The sequence below is a fragment of the Manis pentadactyla genome, chromosome 3, assembly GCF_030020395.1.
Source record: "Manis pentadactyla isolate mManPen7 chromosome 3, mManPen7.hap1, whole genome shotgun sequence".
In the NCBI taxonomy this organism is placed as follows: domain Eukaryota; kingdom Metazoa; phylum Chordata; class Mammalia; order Pholidota; family Manidae; genus Manis; species Manis pentadactyla.
The window spans coordinates 1,387,936-1,408,819 of NC_080021.1; the positions used below are offsets into that span (position 1 = coordinate 1,387,936).

Genomic DNA, 20,884 nt, shown 5'->3' on the forward strand with positions numbered 1-20,884 from the left:
GGTTCGTGTGTGAGTGAGTCACTCGTGCACCTGCTTGTGTTAGATGCTCATTAATGCTGTTATATTTATGCATATTTTATATGCTTATATATATCACATCTTTATGTACTTCTGTGTGTGTAAATACACATGTCTCATAAGTGCGAGGCTCCCTTCTAGGTGCTGCAGATACAAAAATAAAGAACGGTCTCAGGGACTTACTTTCTAGCGGAGAAAACAAGATAAACAAATTCCCAAATAAGAGAACTCCCGGGGAGGCCCTCCACAGAGCATGAACGGAGGCTGCGTGAGAGTGACAGGGTGTCTATTTGGGGTGGATGATGAAGGTCTGGCAGGTATTTTTTTTGGAAAAATCAACCTTATGTTAGCTTTTGAGTGTCCAAGTGCCTCAGTGGCCTTGAGCCAGGCTGGTTCTACTTGCAGAACATTCGGGGTTGAGATGCCTCTGCAGCAGCACGCGCCTCAGCGGAGTGGCAGCGCCCCCCATCGTACCCCCATGCCTGGCTCGGATCAGCAGGAGGGAATCAGAACCTCAGGGGAACACTGCCAGTCTCCTTCGTCTGAGTAGGGAGCCCAGCCCGGCAAGGACTGCCTAACGCTCAGCAGGGGCACGCAGTGGCTCCTGCAGCCCTGCGGGGAGCCTGCCTCCCCATCCGCCCTCGCTCTGTTTCATTGTGGAAAAATCCCAGCTTTGTCCAGAGTGAATGTTCACCTTGCAGGGGATCACACTGCCTGCTGCTGATCTCTAAACCAAAGGGCGGTCCCTTTCCCCAGCCCTGGTTTTAGTCCCAGGGTCTCCACTCCAGGTCCCTGTGGCTTGTCATTGCATCTTTTTCCTTTTTGCAGCCCGAGCGTGTGTGGTGACATTAGGAAGCTCTTCAGAGCAGTGATGTTCCAGTTGAGTTCGACAAGGAGGAAACGACAGGTCACCGCGAGGAAGGAGAGAGAATTTTTTGAGTAGGTCACTCTGTCTGGGGTTTCCTGACTTAGCCAGAGGCTGGCTGATCGGTGAGGTGCTTCAGAGCCACGCCAGCGTCACACTTCACCTCTGCTCTGTTTTCGCCTAGGAGTGGCTGCTGAGCCAGTAATATCCATGGGACAGAACGTGGCCCTAGTCGGGGAGCAGTCAGTGTCTACTGGAGCACCACGGGTCCCCAAAGACACACACGGCCACTGTGTGCCACTCCCTAGAGGAAGCAAGACGAGAGAGAGGCCACCTCCTGCTCCCCGTGCACCTGCCACGACCGTCCATGCCCCTGCCTGCGACCCGGCTCCCTCTCGGTTGGACATGGGGGCTTCCGGGTGAGAGCTCTGCCTTTTTCTCAGTGTCTCCGTTGCCTGGGACACCACCTGGCCAGGACAGGTGCCGCTCCAGCGCCCCCCTGCTCTGGGCCACCTCCCTTTCTCTTCTGATCATCTCCTAACCAGTCTCCCACCCCTGCAGTCTACTCTTGACACAGTGGCCAGACGGATGCATTTAGAATGTCAGCTGCGCCACACCACTGCTGAACCCCAAATCCTGCAGCAAACTGCAACCAGAAATGGATGAGGCCGTCAGGGGTGTTCTGAGTGCAAACCGAATCCGTGATGACTCACAGATTGAGGTGGGATGATGGCCTTATGGTTCTGTTTGACATTTCCTTATCTTCTAGAGGCACATAAGGAAATATTTCGAGACACAATAATGTGATGATGTTTGAGACTGTCTCAAACTAACCCAGGGGAAGGTGGAGGTGGGTGTTGGTATAAACTAAACAAATTGGTTAATGACTTGCCAAGTGTTAAAAATGGGTTTGGGGAGTGTGGGAGTTCATTTCACTCTTCCTATGTTTGTATACGATCTGTTTAATATTTTTCAAAATAAAAAAAAATTGGAAAACATTGAATAGCTCCACATATCACTCAATTAAAGCCAAATCTTCTCAATGGCCCACAGGCCTGGCAGGAAGCGCCCCCATTTCTCTGACCTCATCTCCCCCAGCCGGCCCCTCGCCACTGCACACAGGCCTCCGTGCTCAGGCCCACCGAGTGCAGGCCGCCTCAGGGCCTCAGCCCCCGGGGCCCCTGTCGGCTGTGCCCTCCCCAGCTGTGGTTTGGCCAACTCCCTGCCCTCACCGAGGACCTCCCAGGGGTCCTGCTGTGATGCTGGTTACCAGCTTCCGCCTAGATGGGGACACCTGAGGCCTGGGATCTTTGTTCCTCTCACTGAAGGACCCCACGTGCCCAGATAATGTCCAGCAGACACTAAAGAAATAGCTGGTAGGTGGAGGAATGTGCAGGAAGGGAAGGGGAGACGAGAAGGAGCAGGGGTGGGAGAGGAGCTGGTAGACGAGAAACAGCAAAGACAGGAAAAGAAAAGAGAAACAGAAGAGGAAAAGGGGGCAGGATTGGCCCGGGACCCCCAGGATGACGCTGGCGGAGCTCGAGCTGGAAGCCATGTGCGCAGCCTCTTACTAGGACTGATGTGCTTCCGAGCTGGAAAATGGGGAGCCCAGACGAAAGCCGATGGCCACGAGCAATGGCCAAGTGCAGGACGTCCCCTCGGGGGCACTCCCTGGCTCTGCGCCACTCTCTCCAGCACGGGTCAGTCCTGCTGAATCTGCGGGCTCCTGCAAGGCCGCCTCAACCCCGCCTTCGCTGCCGCCCCTGCCTCCCGGAGCCTCCCCTCTCTCCTCTGAACACCCCGAGTCCCGCTGGGCATTTGGGTTATCTGCTCATATGTCTCTAGTCCCCCAGGCTGTGAGCTACTGGCGGCGAGACCATTCAGAGATTCTGGAAGCATTCAGCTGAGAGCCTGGTAAGAACATAACATGAGCTTTGTTGAAAGACTGACGCATGGAAGGAAGGAAGGAAAGAAGTCAGGCCTTAGGCCTGAGGGGCTGCTGAGCCTCTACAAGCAAGCTCCGAACAAAACGTGCCCTCCCTGTCTTAAAAGTCAACAAAAGATGTAGATAAGTCTATCCTTTGCAGTCATCTTTGTACCAAGAGCTCCACTTACCATCTAACACTATGTTAGGAAAAGTGAGACTTGCAGCAATTCAAGGCAACATGAGATACGGTTCACCGAAACGCAATCACATAATGTACCGACATGGCTGTTTGCTCCTCAGACTGTGCATGCGCATGCTGGCAGAAAGGGGGCTGTGACAGCTACCACATCGTGCTGCCCACAGAGGGACAAGCTCTTCTCTCGGTAACTCGGCCAGTGGGGATGCCTTCCCACTGCAACAAAGTAAACAGGCACAGAGAGGCTAGGGGACGTGCAAGGTCACACAGCTGTTGAGAGGTGGGGCCTAGCTTCAAACCCAGGTGCACCCTGAGCTTCAGACCCAGTCATCCTGCTGCAAAGTCCAGGACCTTTGCACCACACAAGGAGAAGGTGCCCTGGCTTTGATGCATCTGACTGAAGGGAACCTGAGGCCAGGGCTGGGGATACAGGACGGGAGGTCTTCTAGTGGGATAAATGACTTCCTACTCTCTCTCCCAATGCTCCTTCATGACCTCTCTGTGCATCTCAACTGGCCTTCAACACAAGTTCCTCTTAGAATCTTGAGGGTTCAAGATGGTTATAGGATGCAGAGGTGTTTGAAACCAAAGAAGAAAGTTCACTGGTGGGTAAGGACAGGTTGGAATCTGTGCTGAGTCATAAAAGCAAGTCACACAACTTCAGGACTGAGGATGTGAGTGTGATCAGAAGGGGGGTCCAAACCACTTGGGGTGAATCTACAGCAAAGTTGTGATTCCCTCCACTCTGCTGAGCTACGGAACCTCCAGTCTAAGAGTGGCCTGGGGCAGCCTCTCCCAGAAGCCAGGACCTCCACTTCTACCCATCACCTGGCCTCCTAACCAAAACCTCCAGGGGCAGGGAGCTCACTACCTCCAGGGGCTGCCCCACCCATCTTGGGGTGGCTGCACCCCTTGGACCCTTCTCTGTGTGAACTAGTAAAACACGCTACAAGCCGAAGCAGTAGGGGCCAGAACGTGTGAGCTGCACCCCTGCTCTGAGCTGCTGTGGACTCAGGAGGTGAGGGTCAGTCCCAGCACCCTGTGTGGCACCATGGGGGGAGCCTGACCCGGGAATGCTGCTGTGCCCCTCTACCCCTCTACCTTAAAGCACATGACCTCACATCAGGAGCTGTGCTTACTGGTGACTTAAAAACCATAAGGTGTGCGTAACCTGGATGAGAAGATAGGTTAAGTTAAATTAAAAGAAACTGAATTCCATGAGGTACTGTGTTTACAGTAAGGTAGTTAGTAGCCTGTTTGCAGACCTCTACCTTTTAAATCTTATTTTTTTCTTATTGTTTCCTCAAGACTTAGCTCAAATGCTACCTCTTTCAAGAAGCCCTGGCTGCCTCCCCCAGGTTGGGTCAGCTGCCCCTTCTGTGTTCTTTCAGCACAAGACTTCCTTCTGCCAGTGCTCCGATCACGCAGGGGTGTGAGTCTCTGTATATGTGACTCATGGCAGATAACAGACTCATGTCCATGCCCTAGTACCCAGCTCAGGGCTGAACACATGGCAGATCCTCAGCTGTGGTCAATGAACAAATCTAACCCTTCCATCTGCCTCCGATATTCACTTCAAGCTCACGAGGCTGGTGTCATCTCCAGTTTCAGCTAAGATGCAGGCTAGTGTGGGTGAGCCAGGGCATCAGCAGGGAAAGACAGTTTACTTACTCGGAGACCTTGCAGACCAGGAGGCCCGTCCTTGCCCTCTGGACCCATCAGACCCTTTAGGAGGGGAGAAAGGGGGGGAAAGGGTAAGTACAGGATCCGATCCCACAGGTCATACTTTGCCCCCAGCTCTCATTGCACAGGAAAATCCCACCCCATCCCAATGGAGAAACTGGGAGGTCAGGAGGAAAAAAATATCCTATTCCCACAAGTTCACAGCATGTTAAAACATGCACACCCGTCTGATCTAAGTCTTTCAACAACTATGACGCAGACAACATCACTCACACTTTAGATGCGTGCAATAGGGCCAAACGCTCTGTGCTGAGCTCGACGTGAAGCACACACAGAACAAGTGTCTGGAACCCAGTGTCTTTGGCTCTAAGTCTAGGGCTGTTTCCCCTGCATCTTTCCAGCTTAGCAAGAACTGGCCAGGCCATCTTGGCTTATCTGACTCTCGGTCAACAGCGGTAAGCAAAATATGATAGTAAAATAAATGAAAATGTCTCAGAAAGAGGGGTTTCGATTGAGCAAGTAACTGTCGCAAGAAAGGGTCATATGACCCAATTCAAGCCCTGCCCCACCCCCACCATGCATCTGCTGCATGACCTCGGACGAGTCACTTAGCATCCTTGAGCCTCACTTGGCTCATCTCCAAAATGAGGATAATATACCTGCGTGCTGAGTGGTGGGGAGGACCCCACAGAGGGCAACACATAGCCCTGACACAGCACCCAGACTTCCTGACAGCACCCTGATTTATGCCCGAATGGTGACCCCTAGGAGAAGGCGCTGAATGTGACTGGGCAAAATGAAATCCTCCACTCTAGCTGTGACTCCGTCATCAACTGTCCAGGTGGATTGGGCCAGAAACTCCACCTCTGTGCTTCCATTTCCTCATCTTCAGTAAATATTATTATTGTCCAAATAGCTACTATTGCCAAATTTTACATAACTGTTAAGTGATGGAACTGAATTTAGATCCAAGTCTTTTCTCTTAATTACACCACGGAAATGAATAGATGAATGGACAAACTTCAGGAATTAAGGTTTAAAGCTCCCTTTCTCAGGAGGGTCATTCTGTTGAATGCAGGGCCTACAGGAAGGGAAGACCCTGCAGAAGTGAGTTTCCTTCAAGCATCAGGAAACACACTGCATTCGATCTGCCCAGCTTGCCTTCTTTATTACACTCAACCAGTCATTGATAAAACTACCAGAGCCTGTTTCCTCTCGGTGAGAGGATGCAAGAGGCATGCCTCCTCGACAGCTCCCGCATTTGGACGCCAAACGCTGCACACTGTTACCATACAGAGAATGGGGTACATTTTCCTCTCTCTGGAATTGCTAAACGCAAACTATAAAATTTTCCATTCTTAACAGAAGTCACCGAAGCCAGCTTCTCAATTTGATTCAATCCAATGAATATTTAGGGAGCAACCGCTCTGCGGAAGGCCCTGGGCTTGGTGCTGCTGGGGATTCAAAAAAATTGAATTCCAAAAATGGCAACTGATGTTGGGGCTGGGCTTAGTAAAGCTTCGTAGAGCACTGCTTCACACAGCAGCCCACTGAGCCCTCACAGCACATTCATGTGGACAGCCGTGATGATGATGATTTCCGAGTAGGGAATGAAGTAAAGAGGGTCAGAGAGGTTAGGTGATGTCATCAGAGATACAAAGCTTCTGGCGGAAGAACTGGGGCCTGAAAGCTGGTGTTCTGGTCGCTGATCCCAGGTGCCTTCCATGGCCATGTTGCTCCTTATGAGCTCACACTGCAATCAGCTCCCGCTTTAATGTCCCTCTTGAACGCTGTTGTGGGCCCACGCCTCCACAAGCATGCATCAAGCATGTAGTAAGTTTCCACCATGTGATTAAGTCTGTGGATTTAAAGATGGGAGAGGTACTGGTCCTGGCCCTAAGACATTTAACAATGTCTTCGGTGGGCTCAAGGAAATTTTAGCATCCACCCTCAGTATCGTACTAACTGCTATTAAGAGCATCTCGCCCAGGGGTCATTTTCAGAACCTTGGACAGTGCCACTGGCGCACAGGATTGAGGTATTCAAGGTGTCTGAATGCAGGGGTTAGGACCTTCTCTTGTCCTATACAATGGGCTGCAGAAAATGGTCCATGCAGGGAATTCTCCTTAATCATCTAAAATTTGCAAGTGTTCACTCACAATTATTTCATTTCCTTTTTTTAAATTCCTTCATTAAATCATGAGATCAGTCCATGTGTTTTCATCCCTGTATTCCAAGTGTTAATACTTGGCTTTATATGAAGTAGGAGGCCACAGATGTATGAGGTTTCTTTCTTCTCTCCCTCCCTCATTTATCATAACAAAATTGGCATCCAAGGGGAGGACTACACATCATTCCATCTGAGCTTCCAAGGTGAGTCGAGAAGCGGCCTCGTGGTTGAGCAGGCGCAGCACCGTGGGCCTCTCACTCCTTAGCGGGACCCAGGAAGAAAAATAACCGCCCCTCACGCGTCTCAGAGGAAGTGTTGCTGACCTGGGCACCCAGGGATGAGGAAAGCGTGGGCTGGAAGGTCAGACAGATCTGGGTTCAAAGTTCAGTTCTGCTTCTTAAAGGCTGTGTGACTTTGTACAAGTCATTCAAGATCTCTGTACCAATGTTTTCATTGGTAAAAAAAAGAAAAATAACACCTTCACCCTTTAACTTCATAAGCATATGTATCCATATAAAAATATGCTATTGCTAGGCATTCAGTACTTGCCGATTATGGATCAGAAATATATATACGTAGAGAGCTATACATTAAGGACACACTGCATGCCTGCATTTCACTTTAAATCTACATCACAACAGCATGACAGCGGGGAGAGTGCTGCCAGAAGCCCAGCCTTGGAGAGGTCAGAAGAAACCCATCTCAGGTTGTGGAGACAGAAGGCAGCTTTTCTGATCTGAACTCTTAGATATAAAATTGCTCTCATTATATTGGAATAAAGAATCTTCTAGGTTTCCTATAGTTTTACTCCGGCAAAGTCACACACATTTATCCCAATGAGGAATGGGCCTTGATAATGTAATACAAATCTCATCTATGGACATTTCAAAATAAGAGTTATCTTACTTCCTTCAAAACACAGTAACTTGAAAGAGGCAGCGGCGTGTTGCCAGCAGCAGCCCAGCGGAGTCACTGGCCAGAGGAATGTGCTGCGTTCTTAGTAAGCATCCCCAGTATCTGAACTCACATCATGAAATGAGCACGGACTCCCTCGGGGTGGCCTCTGCCCAGATGGTTATTTACAGGCCAGTAAGTTCTTAGCCGAGGGACACACGGAAGGCTGAGGTATTCCAAGCCATGGCAAAGTCAGTGCCAGTCAGAACCACGGGAAAAGCAAATGCGACCGGGAAGGTTTCAATTGGCACCGAGAGTTTTCATTCCATTCGACCTAAAAGGAAACTGGATCCCTAGACTGAACACTGGACACCCCACGGGAAAATGGTGGCCTGTTTGGGACCTGGGGCTCTGAAGGCAGGCTGCCTGGGCTTCAGCTCCAGGCCCACGCTGGGTGACGGCACACGCTGTGGCCGGTAAGTCCACTCTCGGGGGCCCAGTTTCCTCCTGTGCAAGCTGGTGACCGCACCACCGCCTCTCAGGGTGACGGGACGAGCTTCTGAAATAGTGCAACGCTCGGAAATGAGAAGGGCTCTTATTTTCAGACCCAGAGGTGTTCAGAGAGGACCTTGGGCTGGGAGGGGTGACTTACCTGAGCTCCTGGCGGCCCAGCTGGGCCCTGGTGGCCTCGTGGTCCCGGTGCTCCCTGGCAACACAAGCCAAACGTGCATTAGGCAGGATGCCCCCTGCCCTGTGACCTGGGCTGCCCCCCACCCGGGGACCTTTGCATTCCTGGCAGAGAGTCAACAGACACAGCTCTGAAAGGCTCCTTCTGAGCTCGAACGGCAGCTTCAGCCCCACGGCCAAGGCCTTTCTATTCCTGCTCCCACCTGACGCCCACCATGGGAGGACCCACCTTGCCCTTACCTGTTCGCCTTTCAGACCCTCTCTCTGCACCTGGGGGACAGACCAGGTGTCAACAATGGTAGTAGCATTTTCTCAATAGTCAGCCTCCCTCGGTGCCATTAAGGGTGGTCACACATGGTGGCGCAGTGCAGCCCCCTCTGACTTCTCTGATTTTATCCCCATTTCAGTGCTGGGAGGCTTGTATCCAGCTCAGGTCCCCAGGAGAGCCCCACAGCCTTCTCAGAGGAATGGACTCTTCCACTGCCTCGCGCTATCAGCACACGAGCCATGCTTCCAGGAGCTTGAGGGCTGCACCACTTACCGCGGAGCCCGGGACGCCAGGAGGCCCTGCGGGCCCCACGTCTCCCTGTGGAGAAATGCCAAACATTTCAACAGAGTGTACTTCCAGCTGCCTTCTCCCCACCACCTTCCCCAGCCCGCTGAGGCCCTGGCCGACCCCTGTGGGCCCATGGGACCACCTCCTTCTTCACACTCCACTGTACATCGTCACCACACCCATCTCATGAGAGCCTCAGATTTTGTTTAATTCTAATCTCTGCATCAAGCATGTAGGAACCTTGTTTTCTCTGCATCAAGAATGTAGGAACTTTTGTTAAGCATGTCCAGTCCAGTGCTTACACGGTCGGGGATCTCACAGACACCTCCCTCTCAAGAGCAGCCCTGGTCCTCCGGTCAAGGAGCACCTGCTTCCATTAGGCACTGAACTGGGCACAGCAGGGTGGGGGCTGTACAACGGGGCATCCTTCGTGCCACGTCCATGGCTCAGCACATGGTTAGCATTCAACAAACACCAAATAAAGAACTAACACAAATGCCGTGATGACCCCCATCCACCTTCAGCCAGTTGTGACATACAAGAGACTTGCTTTGTGTCCCCTCCCATTAACTCCAGGTCACCTGAGTGAGGCTGGCTGTGGCTAGATCAGATTTTCCAGGGTGTAAACTACATCTTGGTTCTACATGGGGCATCTCTGTCGACGGCTGCAAGGGAAAGTCTTCAGTGCTATTACTCTAAAGCCCTCCAGCTGAAGGACACTACGTGTAGCCAATGTCCCACGTATGGCATGGGAGCATATTTATTTTCATTTTCCCAAAGGGCAAGCTCAGGGAACATAGGAAGCATTTAAAAAATACTGCTGAGTAAGTTGCAAAGAATGAATGAGTCTCTGAGTAACTATGACAGCTTCTATTAAACCCTCAGCTGAGGAGGGGGCTCCAGGCACAACCTCATCCTTCCTGCATCGGAGCTTCTTTTACAGGATGGGGCACATTCCCGGACTCAGAGACCGAGGCAGTCACAGCCTGAACATCCCACCGCTGCCCAAGACTTGGGAAAAACACCCCCTCTTTATACAACGAGCACCCCATTTCCTTGTTCTTCCTCTCTGCCTCTCGTGTGATAATTGAGCCCTGCTTCAGAAACATCTTCCCATTCTAGTTCCTTCCCTCCACGGCACCCCCATCCACGTACACCCGCGCTCACACACCGCATGGTCTACTGTCTGTCACCCCCCGGAGGCTTCTATGCCATGTGCACACGACAAGCTCCAGGCACTCAGAGCTCAGCTCCAGAGCCCCCATTTCTCCATAAGTGCCCCGCTTCCCCCGGCAGAATCCTCCTTCCATCCTCCCACGAGCCTCACTGATATCTGTTAATGTGTAATTGGTAGAAGGCATTTTGAACTCTATTGTTGTTGTTTTTTTGTGGCTATCTTAAATGAATATATACATATAAATATATAAAAACATATGTAAGTAAGAGAGATCAGGAGAGACAGTTACATGTGGCTGAATAATGAATCATGAAGTTCATAAGCACATCTTCCTTTCAGTCACCCTCTGCCCCATTATCATAGTTACTCTTACTGTTTTACTGTATTTATCATCACTAATTACACCACAGAAGGTGAATTGTCAATGATAGCTATGAAATCCACTAATGCATACATGTTTTCTCATTAGCATAGTAATTTTACAGACTATGAGGTCAAATGTCCTGACATATTGAATCATTATTAAGGAAAACTAAGATCCCATAGTTCATCTACGATGAGGGTGTCCGTGTGGCTAATGGAGGGTGGGGCTGTTCTGTCTGCCAGGCCTTGTTCTATGGACTTGACATGGGTCAAATCTTTTCAACTCCAATATTATCTTTTCTCTTAGAAATAAGGAGAAGCACAGAGATGGTCAGTAACTTGTTCAAGGTCAGAAAGCTACTACGTATTAGAACCGTCCATCTGTCCTTGAACCATTTTCTTTTCACTATGTGGGTGACACATTTTTGCAGAGGTCAGTCTTAGCCAATGTGCAGCCAGCCCCCAAGATGCCCCAGGGGCCCCTCCTCCTGGCACTCAGACCCTAGGGCGGTGACTTCCCACACTCCACGGCGTCAGTCTGCGTGACGGTGGCAGGCAGCAGACGTGATGGTGTGCGGCTCCCAAAGGGAAGCTGTAAGCATGGCTGGGGCTTCTTCTTTGGACTCCCCACCCCGACCGGAGACCACTCACCTCCCTGCAGGCAAAGCCACTCCCACTTGCGTGAGCAGCCCTTTGGCGAGGCCACGTGAGGAGGGCAAGCCTCTGGCCGACAGCCAGCAAGGAAGTGAGTGCCCCTGAAGCGGGTCTTCAGGCGAGACGGCTACATCCTGGCTCACGGTGTGGCTGCGACCTCCTGCAAGAGCCTGAGCCGGAGCCACCCAGCCATCCGGGCCTAGATGCCCGGCCCCCAGAAACCGTGGAGACCGTTTGTTGTTGTTTTGTACTTCTAAGGTTCAGGATGACTTGTTACGGGGCAGTAGATTCAGTCACTCCAGTAAAACCCTTATAAGGCGCCCACTGTGCAGCCCCCTGAGGCTGGGACTGGGGGAGCTCACCATCCGGCAGGGGGACCCACAGGCCTCGGTCTGCAGCCACTGTGGGGGCTCGGGCAGGACTCCCTACTGCTCTGGGCCTCTGTTCTCTCATCTGCAAGAGGGAGTCTTAAAAGATCGGGTCTGTGGTTCCAATGACTTTCTCAAATTGTAAAACACCGGAGATTTTCCTCAGTGATGTTGTCTCGGAATGAATGGAAAGGCATCATATCCTCTGAGCACCCCTGCTTTCTTGATTATTCCGATGAACACCCTAAGTCATATGGTGACCCTTGGCCTTGCTTCCTACTTCTGCTGTATCCAAAATAACAGGCCACGATAGCTCAGCCGTTTCCCAAACAGGAGGGGCCAAAAGCACCCACAGATGAGGTGGAAGGTTGGAATCTGTAGTAAACACACACATGCACACACACACACACACATGCACACACACACACACATGCACACACACAGGAAAATCACAACTGGACCCAAACTTCAAGGCTCATTCTGTCTCAGCGACTTGAAATAAACTAGTTATTTTAGGACAGAGCGTCCCTTGTCAAGGAGCTGCAAGAATATATTAAAATCCTGACAGCAGGATAATGCAGCAATGTAAATCTCCACTCTAAAAATCCTTAGAAGGAGGGAGGGTGATTAACTCAACTGGGATTGAAGCCCAAGTGAGCAGGTTTGAAGGCATTAACATTTTCCAGCCGCCATTCCTAAGCTGAGGTTTTTCCATCCTGCAGGCCTGTTTATTTATTTATAACATACACCCTGTTCGCTTCTATAAAGAGTTCAGAACAGTCTTTCCCATTCCCTGTATCTTCAGTGTTCACGAGGAACTCGTCAGCTGGAAGTGACCTTCCCCTGAGCTCTGCAGTGGGCGCTGGGTGTCAGCGATGCCCCTCTGGCCTCCCTCTATTAGCCCCCCGGGGTCCCCCTGCTCCCCGTTCTCCCTCCCCAGCTGTCCTCAGCCCCAGTGTCTGATGCTTCCCTAAGGGCCTAGGATTTTGGAAGACAGTCATTCCCTTGGACTCAAATGCAGGGTTGTACCTCATCAGCCCATTATTATTGTCCAGAATGCATCCTATCGTCGGGGTTTCCCTGCTACCCTGAATGCTTAGGACAGTTACTATCCTTGCATACATTCTCATAGCACTTTGTATTTTGCAATGAATTTTCACATGCAGTTTTTCTTCATCTGAAATACAGAAATCGTAAGCAGCATATGTATTGAATTAAGCTTTGTTGAGAAAATATTCTAAAGCAGATGACCAGTATGATGAGATACAACCTCTATTTTGTTTATGAAAGATCCATACATTTTAAGGATGATTAAAAAAAAAGTTTTTAAAAATGTTGCACAGGAGATAGGAGGAAAAGGAGTTTGTAAGATTTTTTCTCTTGGTATTTATTCATAGTCTGCCTTAGTCCAAAAAGCAATTTAAGTAGCATAATATTTTAATATGTCTGGATATTATATAATAGGGGTTGTTGGTTGTTTTTAAAATTGATTTTTACTCCTAAAAGTAGAAAACAATTAAATGCAATAACCAGAAATGTCTTGTTAGCTGAGTTCCTGATGCTCAACTCAGCACCTCTGTCTGGGCTTTGTGCCCAGAACCCAGCCTCCCCCCACAGCCCCAGGCCCTGATTTTTTCAGGTGGGCAGCGGGCCCTCACCCCAGGGCCCTGCTTACCTTCTCTCCCTGGGGCCCGGCCATGCCAGGGGGCCCAGGTCTTCCCTGGAGGACAGAGAGAAAAGGTGGACTATCAGCAGTGGGGGTGGAACAGGAGGAAGTCAAGGGCAACACACTTCCAAGCTGTGATTTGTCTTTTCCCAGAGACACAGGCCCCCTCGGACCAGACTTCTTGGACTGTGCTCATTGCTAGAAGGTTCTTGCTCGACTAACCTGAGTGCCACACAGCCATGTGGTCCCCCTGTGCTTGTGCTGGTGCTGCAGGTGAAGGACGCACTCTGAGCAGGCAAAACGCCGCTTCCTGAGGGCCCTGAGGAGCACTTCAGAGAGGATCCGGGTGAGAGGCAGGGAGCCCTGTTGGGAGGTCTGACGGGGAGCCCCCCGGGGGTGCTGAGGATGGGCTGAGGGGTGAGGGAAGGGCTCTGCACCGGGATGAGTCGATGCAGCGGGAACACCCAGGCCCCAGAGGGCCAGTGCAGGACGTGCTGAAGCCCAGGCCTCCTCTCAGCACCCCCCTGTGGAGCCTTGTCGGGCATTTGAAGCCCCCGCAGGAGCAGGAGGCGAGGGGGGCTGGGAGCCACCCCACACTGGGGGCCCTCCTGTGAGCCTCCTCAGAGAAATGAGGGGAAATCTGGAAGGCGGGTGGACGATCCAGGGTCATCCCTCCTGACGAGTGATTCTTACAGGACCTGCTCACTCCAAAGGCATAACTGGCAATGCACCTGTACACGCGTGTGCAAGCCCTCACTGCTTTCACTATGATCGTGACGATCAGAGGGGAGCCCGAACACCCCTGATCGTGACGATCAGAGGGGAGCCCGAACACCCCTGACGGGAGACTGCGCCTGGTGCTCACGCTCCTCTGTTTCAAGCCCTCACCTGCTGCCTACACACCAACAGTATTCCATCTATTTGCTGATTTGCTATTACTATTATTTATGAGGGGACATTCACACCACACAGTACTAGGCGGTCATTGAGTCATGCCCTTGGTACATATTTGAGAAAACAGTTACACGTTTATGACTTAAGGGAAAGGACAAGATTTACAAAGAGATGATTCCCATTTGGGGCGATGGGATTCATGATCAATTGAATGTATATTAACAAGGTCATTGAATTTAATCCATTTATTATAAAGAACATATATGTCAAATATAATTTATGTAGTTACTTATTTTATCTTTAAGCTAATAATATAAATGTATTAGTTGATAGATCAATATTAAATTGTGTTATACAAATGAGTATTTTCCTATTTGTAGTAAATATTTGTCTCCAGATATATGATTTTAGATTTTAATACATTTTTTTAAGCACTTAGCCATTTAAATATTTAAATTTAGTTGCATTTCAAACAATACATTTGCATGTTCCCCCATTTAAGTGTATACAAGTTTCTTTCCCATCCCCTCCATTGGCCACCCAGGGTCCTTTCCCTGAGGCAACCCAGACACCCAGTCACCAGTCCCCTCACTGTCCTTCCAGACACCTCACTGTCTGTATTTCATGGACACACTTCTCTCCACACCATCCTACACTCCCTTTGCACTCAGCGAAGCATCTTAGAGAACACCCCCATCAGCACACTAGGAGCGTCATTAATTTCCCTGGCTTCCTAGCATCCCCTGCACCAATACACCTGAAGTGCTCCCCAGTTCCACAGAGGTGATTATTTGGGCTGTTTGTAATCTTTTACTCTCTTGGACAAAATTACAGGGAATACATTTGTTTGAACCCACGCCCACTGCCTGTGGCCTTTATGTTAATGCTCACATGCACCCCTGAGGTGGGCACGGGTGGGAAGTGCTGTGTTTTCTGGGCCTGTGCCCTTGTGTTGGCAGAGTCCATGCACGGCTGCAAGCCGGGGGCTGTTGCCGAGCCTCCAGCTGAGCAGGACGGAGGCCAAGGCGCCCAGGCCCTCAGAGCTCTGTGCCCGAGCCCAGGCGCTCCTGTCCCTGGCAGAAGCCAGCCCGCTGGAGCCAGTGCCCACCTACCTGCTCTCCTATCTCTCCGTGCCCAGGGAGTCCATCCAGGCCTCGCTCCCCCTGGCAAAAGAAGGAAAAAAAAAGAAGAAATTGGTTCAGTGACCAATGGACATCCCCACGGAAGACGCCATGAAGAGGGAAGGCCAGCAAAGCCCTTAGCATCAGATCATGCTCAGCCCCATGCTCCGCCAGCCAGCTGTGGATACAGGAGAGCCAGACACACACATGACCTTGGATAGCTAATGTGATTGGGGGTCAAAGAGCACACGTCAAAGGTCACAGGAACCAGATTCCTATCTCTGTTTCTCATTTCCCAAATCCATGATCAAGGCAGGCATGTAGCCTCTTTGAGCCACATGATTTCCTCCTCTCAGGGGTCTCCACGGGGGTCAAACAAAGTAGTAGATGCACAGGGTCTGGAATGTGGTTCCTAAGACTGTGGGCACCCTGCCTTCATCACTCACCCATCCAGTGAATGAGCCTGAACATCCACTCCGTTCCCAGGGTTGGAACAGACTGCAGGGCTCGGTGCTGGCCAGCGCCAGGCCACCACCTGCACAGCCGGCCGAGGTCCAGCCTCGGCTCCCGTTCACACCGAGCTGGCTCTGAGTCTCTGGGGCAGTCACCTCACCTCTCTGGGATGCATCTGTTGGCTGGGTTTCATGAGGAGGATGGCAATCACTTCATCAAAAGACCCCTGTGACTGAGGAACGAGGCGGCCTGCCTACAGCACCGGCTCAGGGCAGGTGTCATGACCGCCAGCACCCTTCTCCCTTGCGCGCGTGCTTGTGAGCCAAAGATGTCCTGTGCCCCACTCACGGGCGGACTCCTGTCTGGTGCGCCCAGCTGGGCCCTAGGAGCCCCGCTGCTGGGGAAAACTGACTCCCACAGGTGGGCTCACGCTCGTATGCACAGCCCACTGCCTGGCACGCCGGCAGCCGTGGCTTCCTCCTTGGAGTTCCTCAAATACAGCGACTTTTGTCTTGTTTCCATACCCTGCTCCCTTCGCTGGCTCCTCAGCACCCTTCAGGGCTCCCTTAAATGTCACCTCCTTGGTCTTCCAGTCCAAATTAGATGCCCTGGTCTCCTCCAGCAGGGTTCACACTGTCTCCCTGGCAGCTCTTAAGTCAATGTGCACGTATTACCCGTTTTCCTGCCCCTTCCTGCCTCTCACATGAGGACGTGAGCTGTGTCCACTCTTTTCATCAGTGTGTCCCCAGGGCCCAGCCCAGGGGCACTGCGGCCCCGGCTGACATTCTCTGAACGCCCAGAAGACCACACATGAACATTATTTTGAACACTCCTTGTATTTCTCTATAACTACGTCATAAGTTGCTATTTCTTTGTGGTGGCGGCAGGCTAAGGCGGGGCTTCCTGACAGGCAGGACGCGCCGGCAGTTTTCTTTCCGGGGTAGATACTCCCATTCCTGAGGACTGCTGTCTATCTGGGGAACGGTTCTCCCTCTGTCCGGCGGCAAAAATGGATGCTTTCTAGAGACCATTTCAAGCAGAGATCAGTAGAGGGGCCACTGTACTCAGCCGCTGCCAGTGCGGGGCCCCCGTCCATCACCGAGAGCTGCCCGGGCCCCTCTCTGCTCCCACAGCCGCCGGTGTGACCGTGAGGGGGGTTCCAGCACCTCTCAGTCCTGCGGCTGGGTTTGCGGCTTCCCTCCACCTTGCATCTACGTAAACTTAACCATAAAGATTTTCTATCCTCCAGAAGTTATTAAAAAAAAATCTAGAATAATGATATACACATTTCTATTTTCAAGCACTATTACATATTAATTCTTTAAAACATTTTTTCATTACATGAGACTTGGGTGGTTGAGGAGGACAGCTGCCTGCAGCATGTCTCTTGGCCAAACAATCCCACGTCTGCTGCCAATCTTCCCTCCATCCCAGCGTCGTGAGGTTGGCAGGCTCGAGGGTCAAGGACGGATGAGGAACCTGAGGCCCCGGCGAGGTGTGCTCGCTCTGGCACCAGAATCCGGGTCTCCTGGGTCTCAGCCCTCTAGTTCTCCTACCCTCGGGGCTGGTGAGGCACAGGCGGCAGTGGTCAGCCTCAGGACTCAGACTCAAGCCCTGGCTCGCCCCCTCTCCAGCTGTGTGACTTTGGGCCAATTACTTAGCATCTCTGTGACTTCGTTTCCATCTACAAACAGGGCTAGCACTTACCTCAAGGTGAGGAGGGCTCATCGATGTAAAATGCTTAGGACAATGTGTGGCACATGGAAGGTGTGACAGTAAAGGCTGGTTAAGCACAACCAAGAGACACTATGTGAAATGGGGGAGGGGAGAAAAACAAGTCAGCTGAAGGCCGGAGAGGGGAGGAGAGGAAGGGGTCTGAGCTGGGGGCAGAGGGGTAAGGGGGGGTGATGCGCTAGGGCCAGGGGATGGGAGCCCCACCCTGACTCTGTCCCCCCTGCCTCGGGGAACCGCCTGCTCAGCTCCGGGATTCAATTTCCTAATTGGGTTGAAAAAATGAGAAACGGCAAGCAAGGAGGCTGTAGTGCAGGAACTCCAAGACTTCCTGATTTTCACATTCCTGAATCAATAGGGAAGTGTGCATTTATGCAAATTAAAAGAGAATAAATCCTGTCTCAGCATGTTCCAGGTACCAGGTGCCAAAACAGGCGCTCTCCTGTTTAAACTTCACATCAGTCCTATGACAGACCGTCCCTGTTTCCAGCAAAGGAAGCTGAGTCACAGAGACGAAGTCGTTATCCTCAATAAGCAGGTCAGCGTGTGGCCGAGGGCTCTGGCCGCGGTTCTGAACGGCCGCCGGCAGAGGGAGGGCAGAGGGAGGGCACACCCGCCCGTGGCAGCTCTGAACTCTTGGGGTTGGTCTGCACCGTCGATGTGGGAGCGGGTGGGCAGTGTGGCACCCTCCTCTGGGCACTTGTTCAGGAAAGGTTACCAGGCGAATGTACCTCTGTGCGCCCAGCACATTCAACAAACACTTAGCGCAGTGAGAGCTAGTGGGCACGTCGTCCACCCTGCAGAACAACACAAGTCAGGGTGATGGTCTTGCTGACTTCCGTGAGGCAGAGCTGGGGGCCCCTGCGGGCAGGGTGGGTCATGGCTTCTGTCCCTTTCAACCTCCCACTCCATTTTGTTAACATTCAGGGAGTGTCTCCCAGGCGCCTGGTTCTGTGTTGAACTAATTTAATAACTAATTTAATTTGACCCTCGCAGCTACTTCCTGAGACAGGTGTCATCACCCTTAAGTGTCAGACAGGGACGTGGGGGTCAGAGGGGTAGAAGTCCGTGGAGGGCCCCAGAGGCCGCAGAGGCGGAGCCGGGTGGGGACCTGGTCCTGCTGACCCCAGAGCTGCCGCTCTCACCGTCCTACTAGGGCCGCCGTGCTCTGGGCTTCCTGCTCCCCAGCCGGGGCAGGGGGCCGGGCAAGTCGTCTCCAGGGCCTCCAGAACTGGACCGGCGCGTGCCCCACAGCTGTCCTGGGAGCATGGTTTTCCAGAGCTGGGCCCACGCCTCCAGTTTTTGGCCCCCTAGTGAGCACCCTCCTCTCTGTGACCAGCAAGGTTCACCTTACAATTTGCCAACCGTCCCAAGCCTGGGAGGCCTGGACAGGCCATCTGCACCTCAATTACCAGGACATCCTTGCGCCCAGAGGGCCTCCACACCTCGCTGTGCCTACAGAGGCACCTTCTGGAAAATGCCTACAGCAGGGCTGCCGCCGCCTTCCGGAGGACCCCCTGCACGTGCGGCTGGAGGCGTCCTCCGTGGGGCACGGGTGCAGCTCACTCCGGCCCAGCTCCGTGCTGGCCAAGGCCGGGCATCTAGAAGGGCCTGTCTCAAGGGAAGATGGAAGCTTCCTTTTTGCTGAGGTAAGAAATCAGAGGAGTTCTTGAAAAAAATAAACTGGCTTATGGGCCCATCACATGTAAGAACTGGAAAGGGTCCTGAGAGACCAGGCAGTCCAGGCCTCTGGCCTGATGGAAGGGGGATGGAGGGACAGAGAGGGGACTGGCTTGCCTCAGGGCCGCCCAGGAAGTTAGCAAGGGAGTTGGGAGCCATTCCTGGAGCTGAGCCAGCCGCGTCCAGCCCAAGCTCCCCTCTACTGTCCTGTACCCCAGTCTCTTTGTTTTCCTGTCTCTAGTGTCTCCATCTCTGTGTCCCCTCCCTCTATGTGGCACATGTTACCCAGCACTGTTCTAAGCATTTTACAGATAGTATCTCATTTAATCTTTATAGCAGCCTTAGAAAGAGATACAATTGCTCTCAGCATTGAGGAAACCTGAGACTCAGAGGTTAAAGTATTCTCTAAAGGTAACACTGCTTGCAGAGCCCAGAGCTGGGACTCAGATGCAGGCCCGCTGGCTCCAGAATCACTGGACGGGCTTCCTCTGTGCCAGGATGTGCCGCCCGGAGCACCTGGACAGAGGCCAACGCGGACACCAGCGGAACGTCCTCTCCCGGGCCTCGCCTGGAGGCGGCCTCCACTTCTGGAGCTTCCTGCAGGGGCAGGGCTGTGTTCAGTCTGAAGAGAAAGTTCAGGGAAAGGCGACTGTGCTATGTTTCTGGTGGCACTTCAGGCCTGTGTGCCACAGTGAGAAAGCCCAGGCTGGGAATGAGAAGTTTCTAGCACTTTCTCTTTATACTGGGCTGCAACACATGAGGAAACGCATTGCCTCTGTGTTCCACTTCCCACCTGTGCAATAAGGAGAGCTCTCCAGCCTCGTCTGGGTCCTTTCCAGATCTGGTAATTTAGGATTCTGATAGGAAGGCAGTGGTTCTTGGTGGGAGACAAGCTGTAACTCAGGACTCCCAAAGCCTGCTGGAAAGGCAGCCCCCCATGGCTGGGAAAGGCCCCCGCTTCTCAGCAGAGTTCTGGCCAGAGCACAGCGCCAAGTGTGCACAGACAGCTTCCCTGAGACTCGGGCCAGAGCTCGGGGTGCCTGCGCCCTGCAGCGGGGCCTTGGCATTGGACCCGGATCTGATGACAGGGTCCTGGGGATCTGACCCTCTCCAGATGCAGCTGTCTCTTGTCCTTACATGACCCGGCCGTGTCCGCGCTGCTGTCCTTCGCTCTGGTCGCACACCCTTGATTCACCGGGTATCCTTAGAGGGGATCCCGTCTTAGGACATGTGATCTTATGAAGGACTCACCTATTACTCACTAATTTATTTGGCAAACACCCATCAAGGGCCAGCTCTGTTCCAGGCCCGACCCTGAGCCCTGTGTGCCTCCCGCCGCCTGGCGCTGAGTGCCTCTGTGAATCTTCTCACCCACAGGACTCTTGGCGCCGTGAAGGCAGCACCTGGGCCCCCGTCCTCGCTGTTCCTGCCACAGGCGCTCAGGAGGCGCTTGAGGGAAACCGAATGCCTGGCGGCCTGTTAGAACCCCAGGCCAGGGCACGGGCCTGAGCCTCGGATGGTACTCTGAGCTGAGAGTGAGGACTGAAGCCCTCCCGGCTGGGCCTGTGGCCGCATCACAGCGGAACACTGACTTTCTCAGGGCTGTGGACACCGAGGCCAGCTTCCCTCTTGCTGCTCTACAACCCGGCCCTGCTGCCGGCCAGCTCTCCAAGTGCTGCTGCTCCCAGGCAGGGGGTTCACAGACCCTGTCCCCTCAGGCACTGGGCCGCCCTCCAGCCACCCTGCCCTGCGCCTTGCTCCTCAGTCATTCCAGATGCCAC

General features: G+C 52.5%; 1 protein-coding gene across 1 annotated transcript in view; it reads right to left on the reverse strand.

Annotated features, from left to right (window-relative positions):
- Window positions 1-20,884, reverse strand: part of COL22A1 (collagen type XXII alpha 1 chain) — a 237,705-nt gene that overhangs the window by 121,802 nt on the left and 95,019 nt on the right. The window contains exons 17-22 of the mRNA XM_057497641.1: window positions 15,231-15,281; window positions 13,234-13,278; window positions 8,982-9,026; window positions 8,681-8,710; window positions 8,406-8,459; window positions 4,678-4,731 (exon numbers count right to left, since the gene is read on the reverse strand). Of these exons, the coding sequence (XP_057353624.1) occupies window positions 4,678-4,731; window positions 8,406-8,459; window positions 8,681-8,710; window positions 8,982-9,026; window positions 13,234-13,278; window positions 15,231-15,281 (279 nt within the window). The remainder of the gene's footprint in view (window positions 1-4,677; window positions 4,732-8,405; window positions 8,460-8,680; window positions 8,711-8,981; window positions 9,027-13,233; window positions 13,279-15,230; window positions 15,282-20,884) is intronic.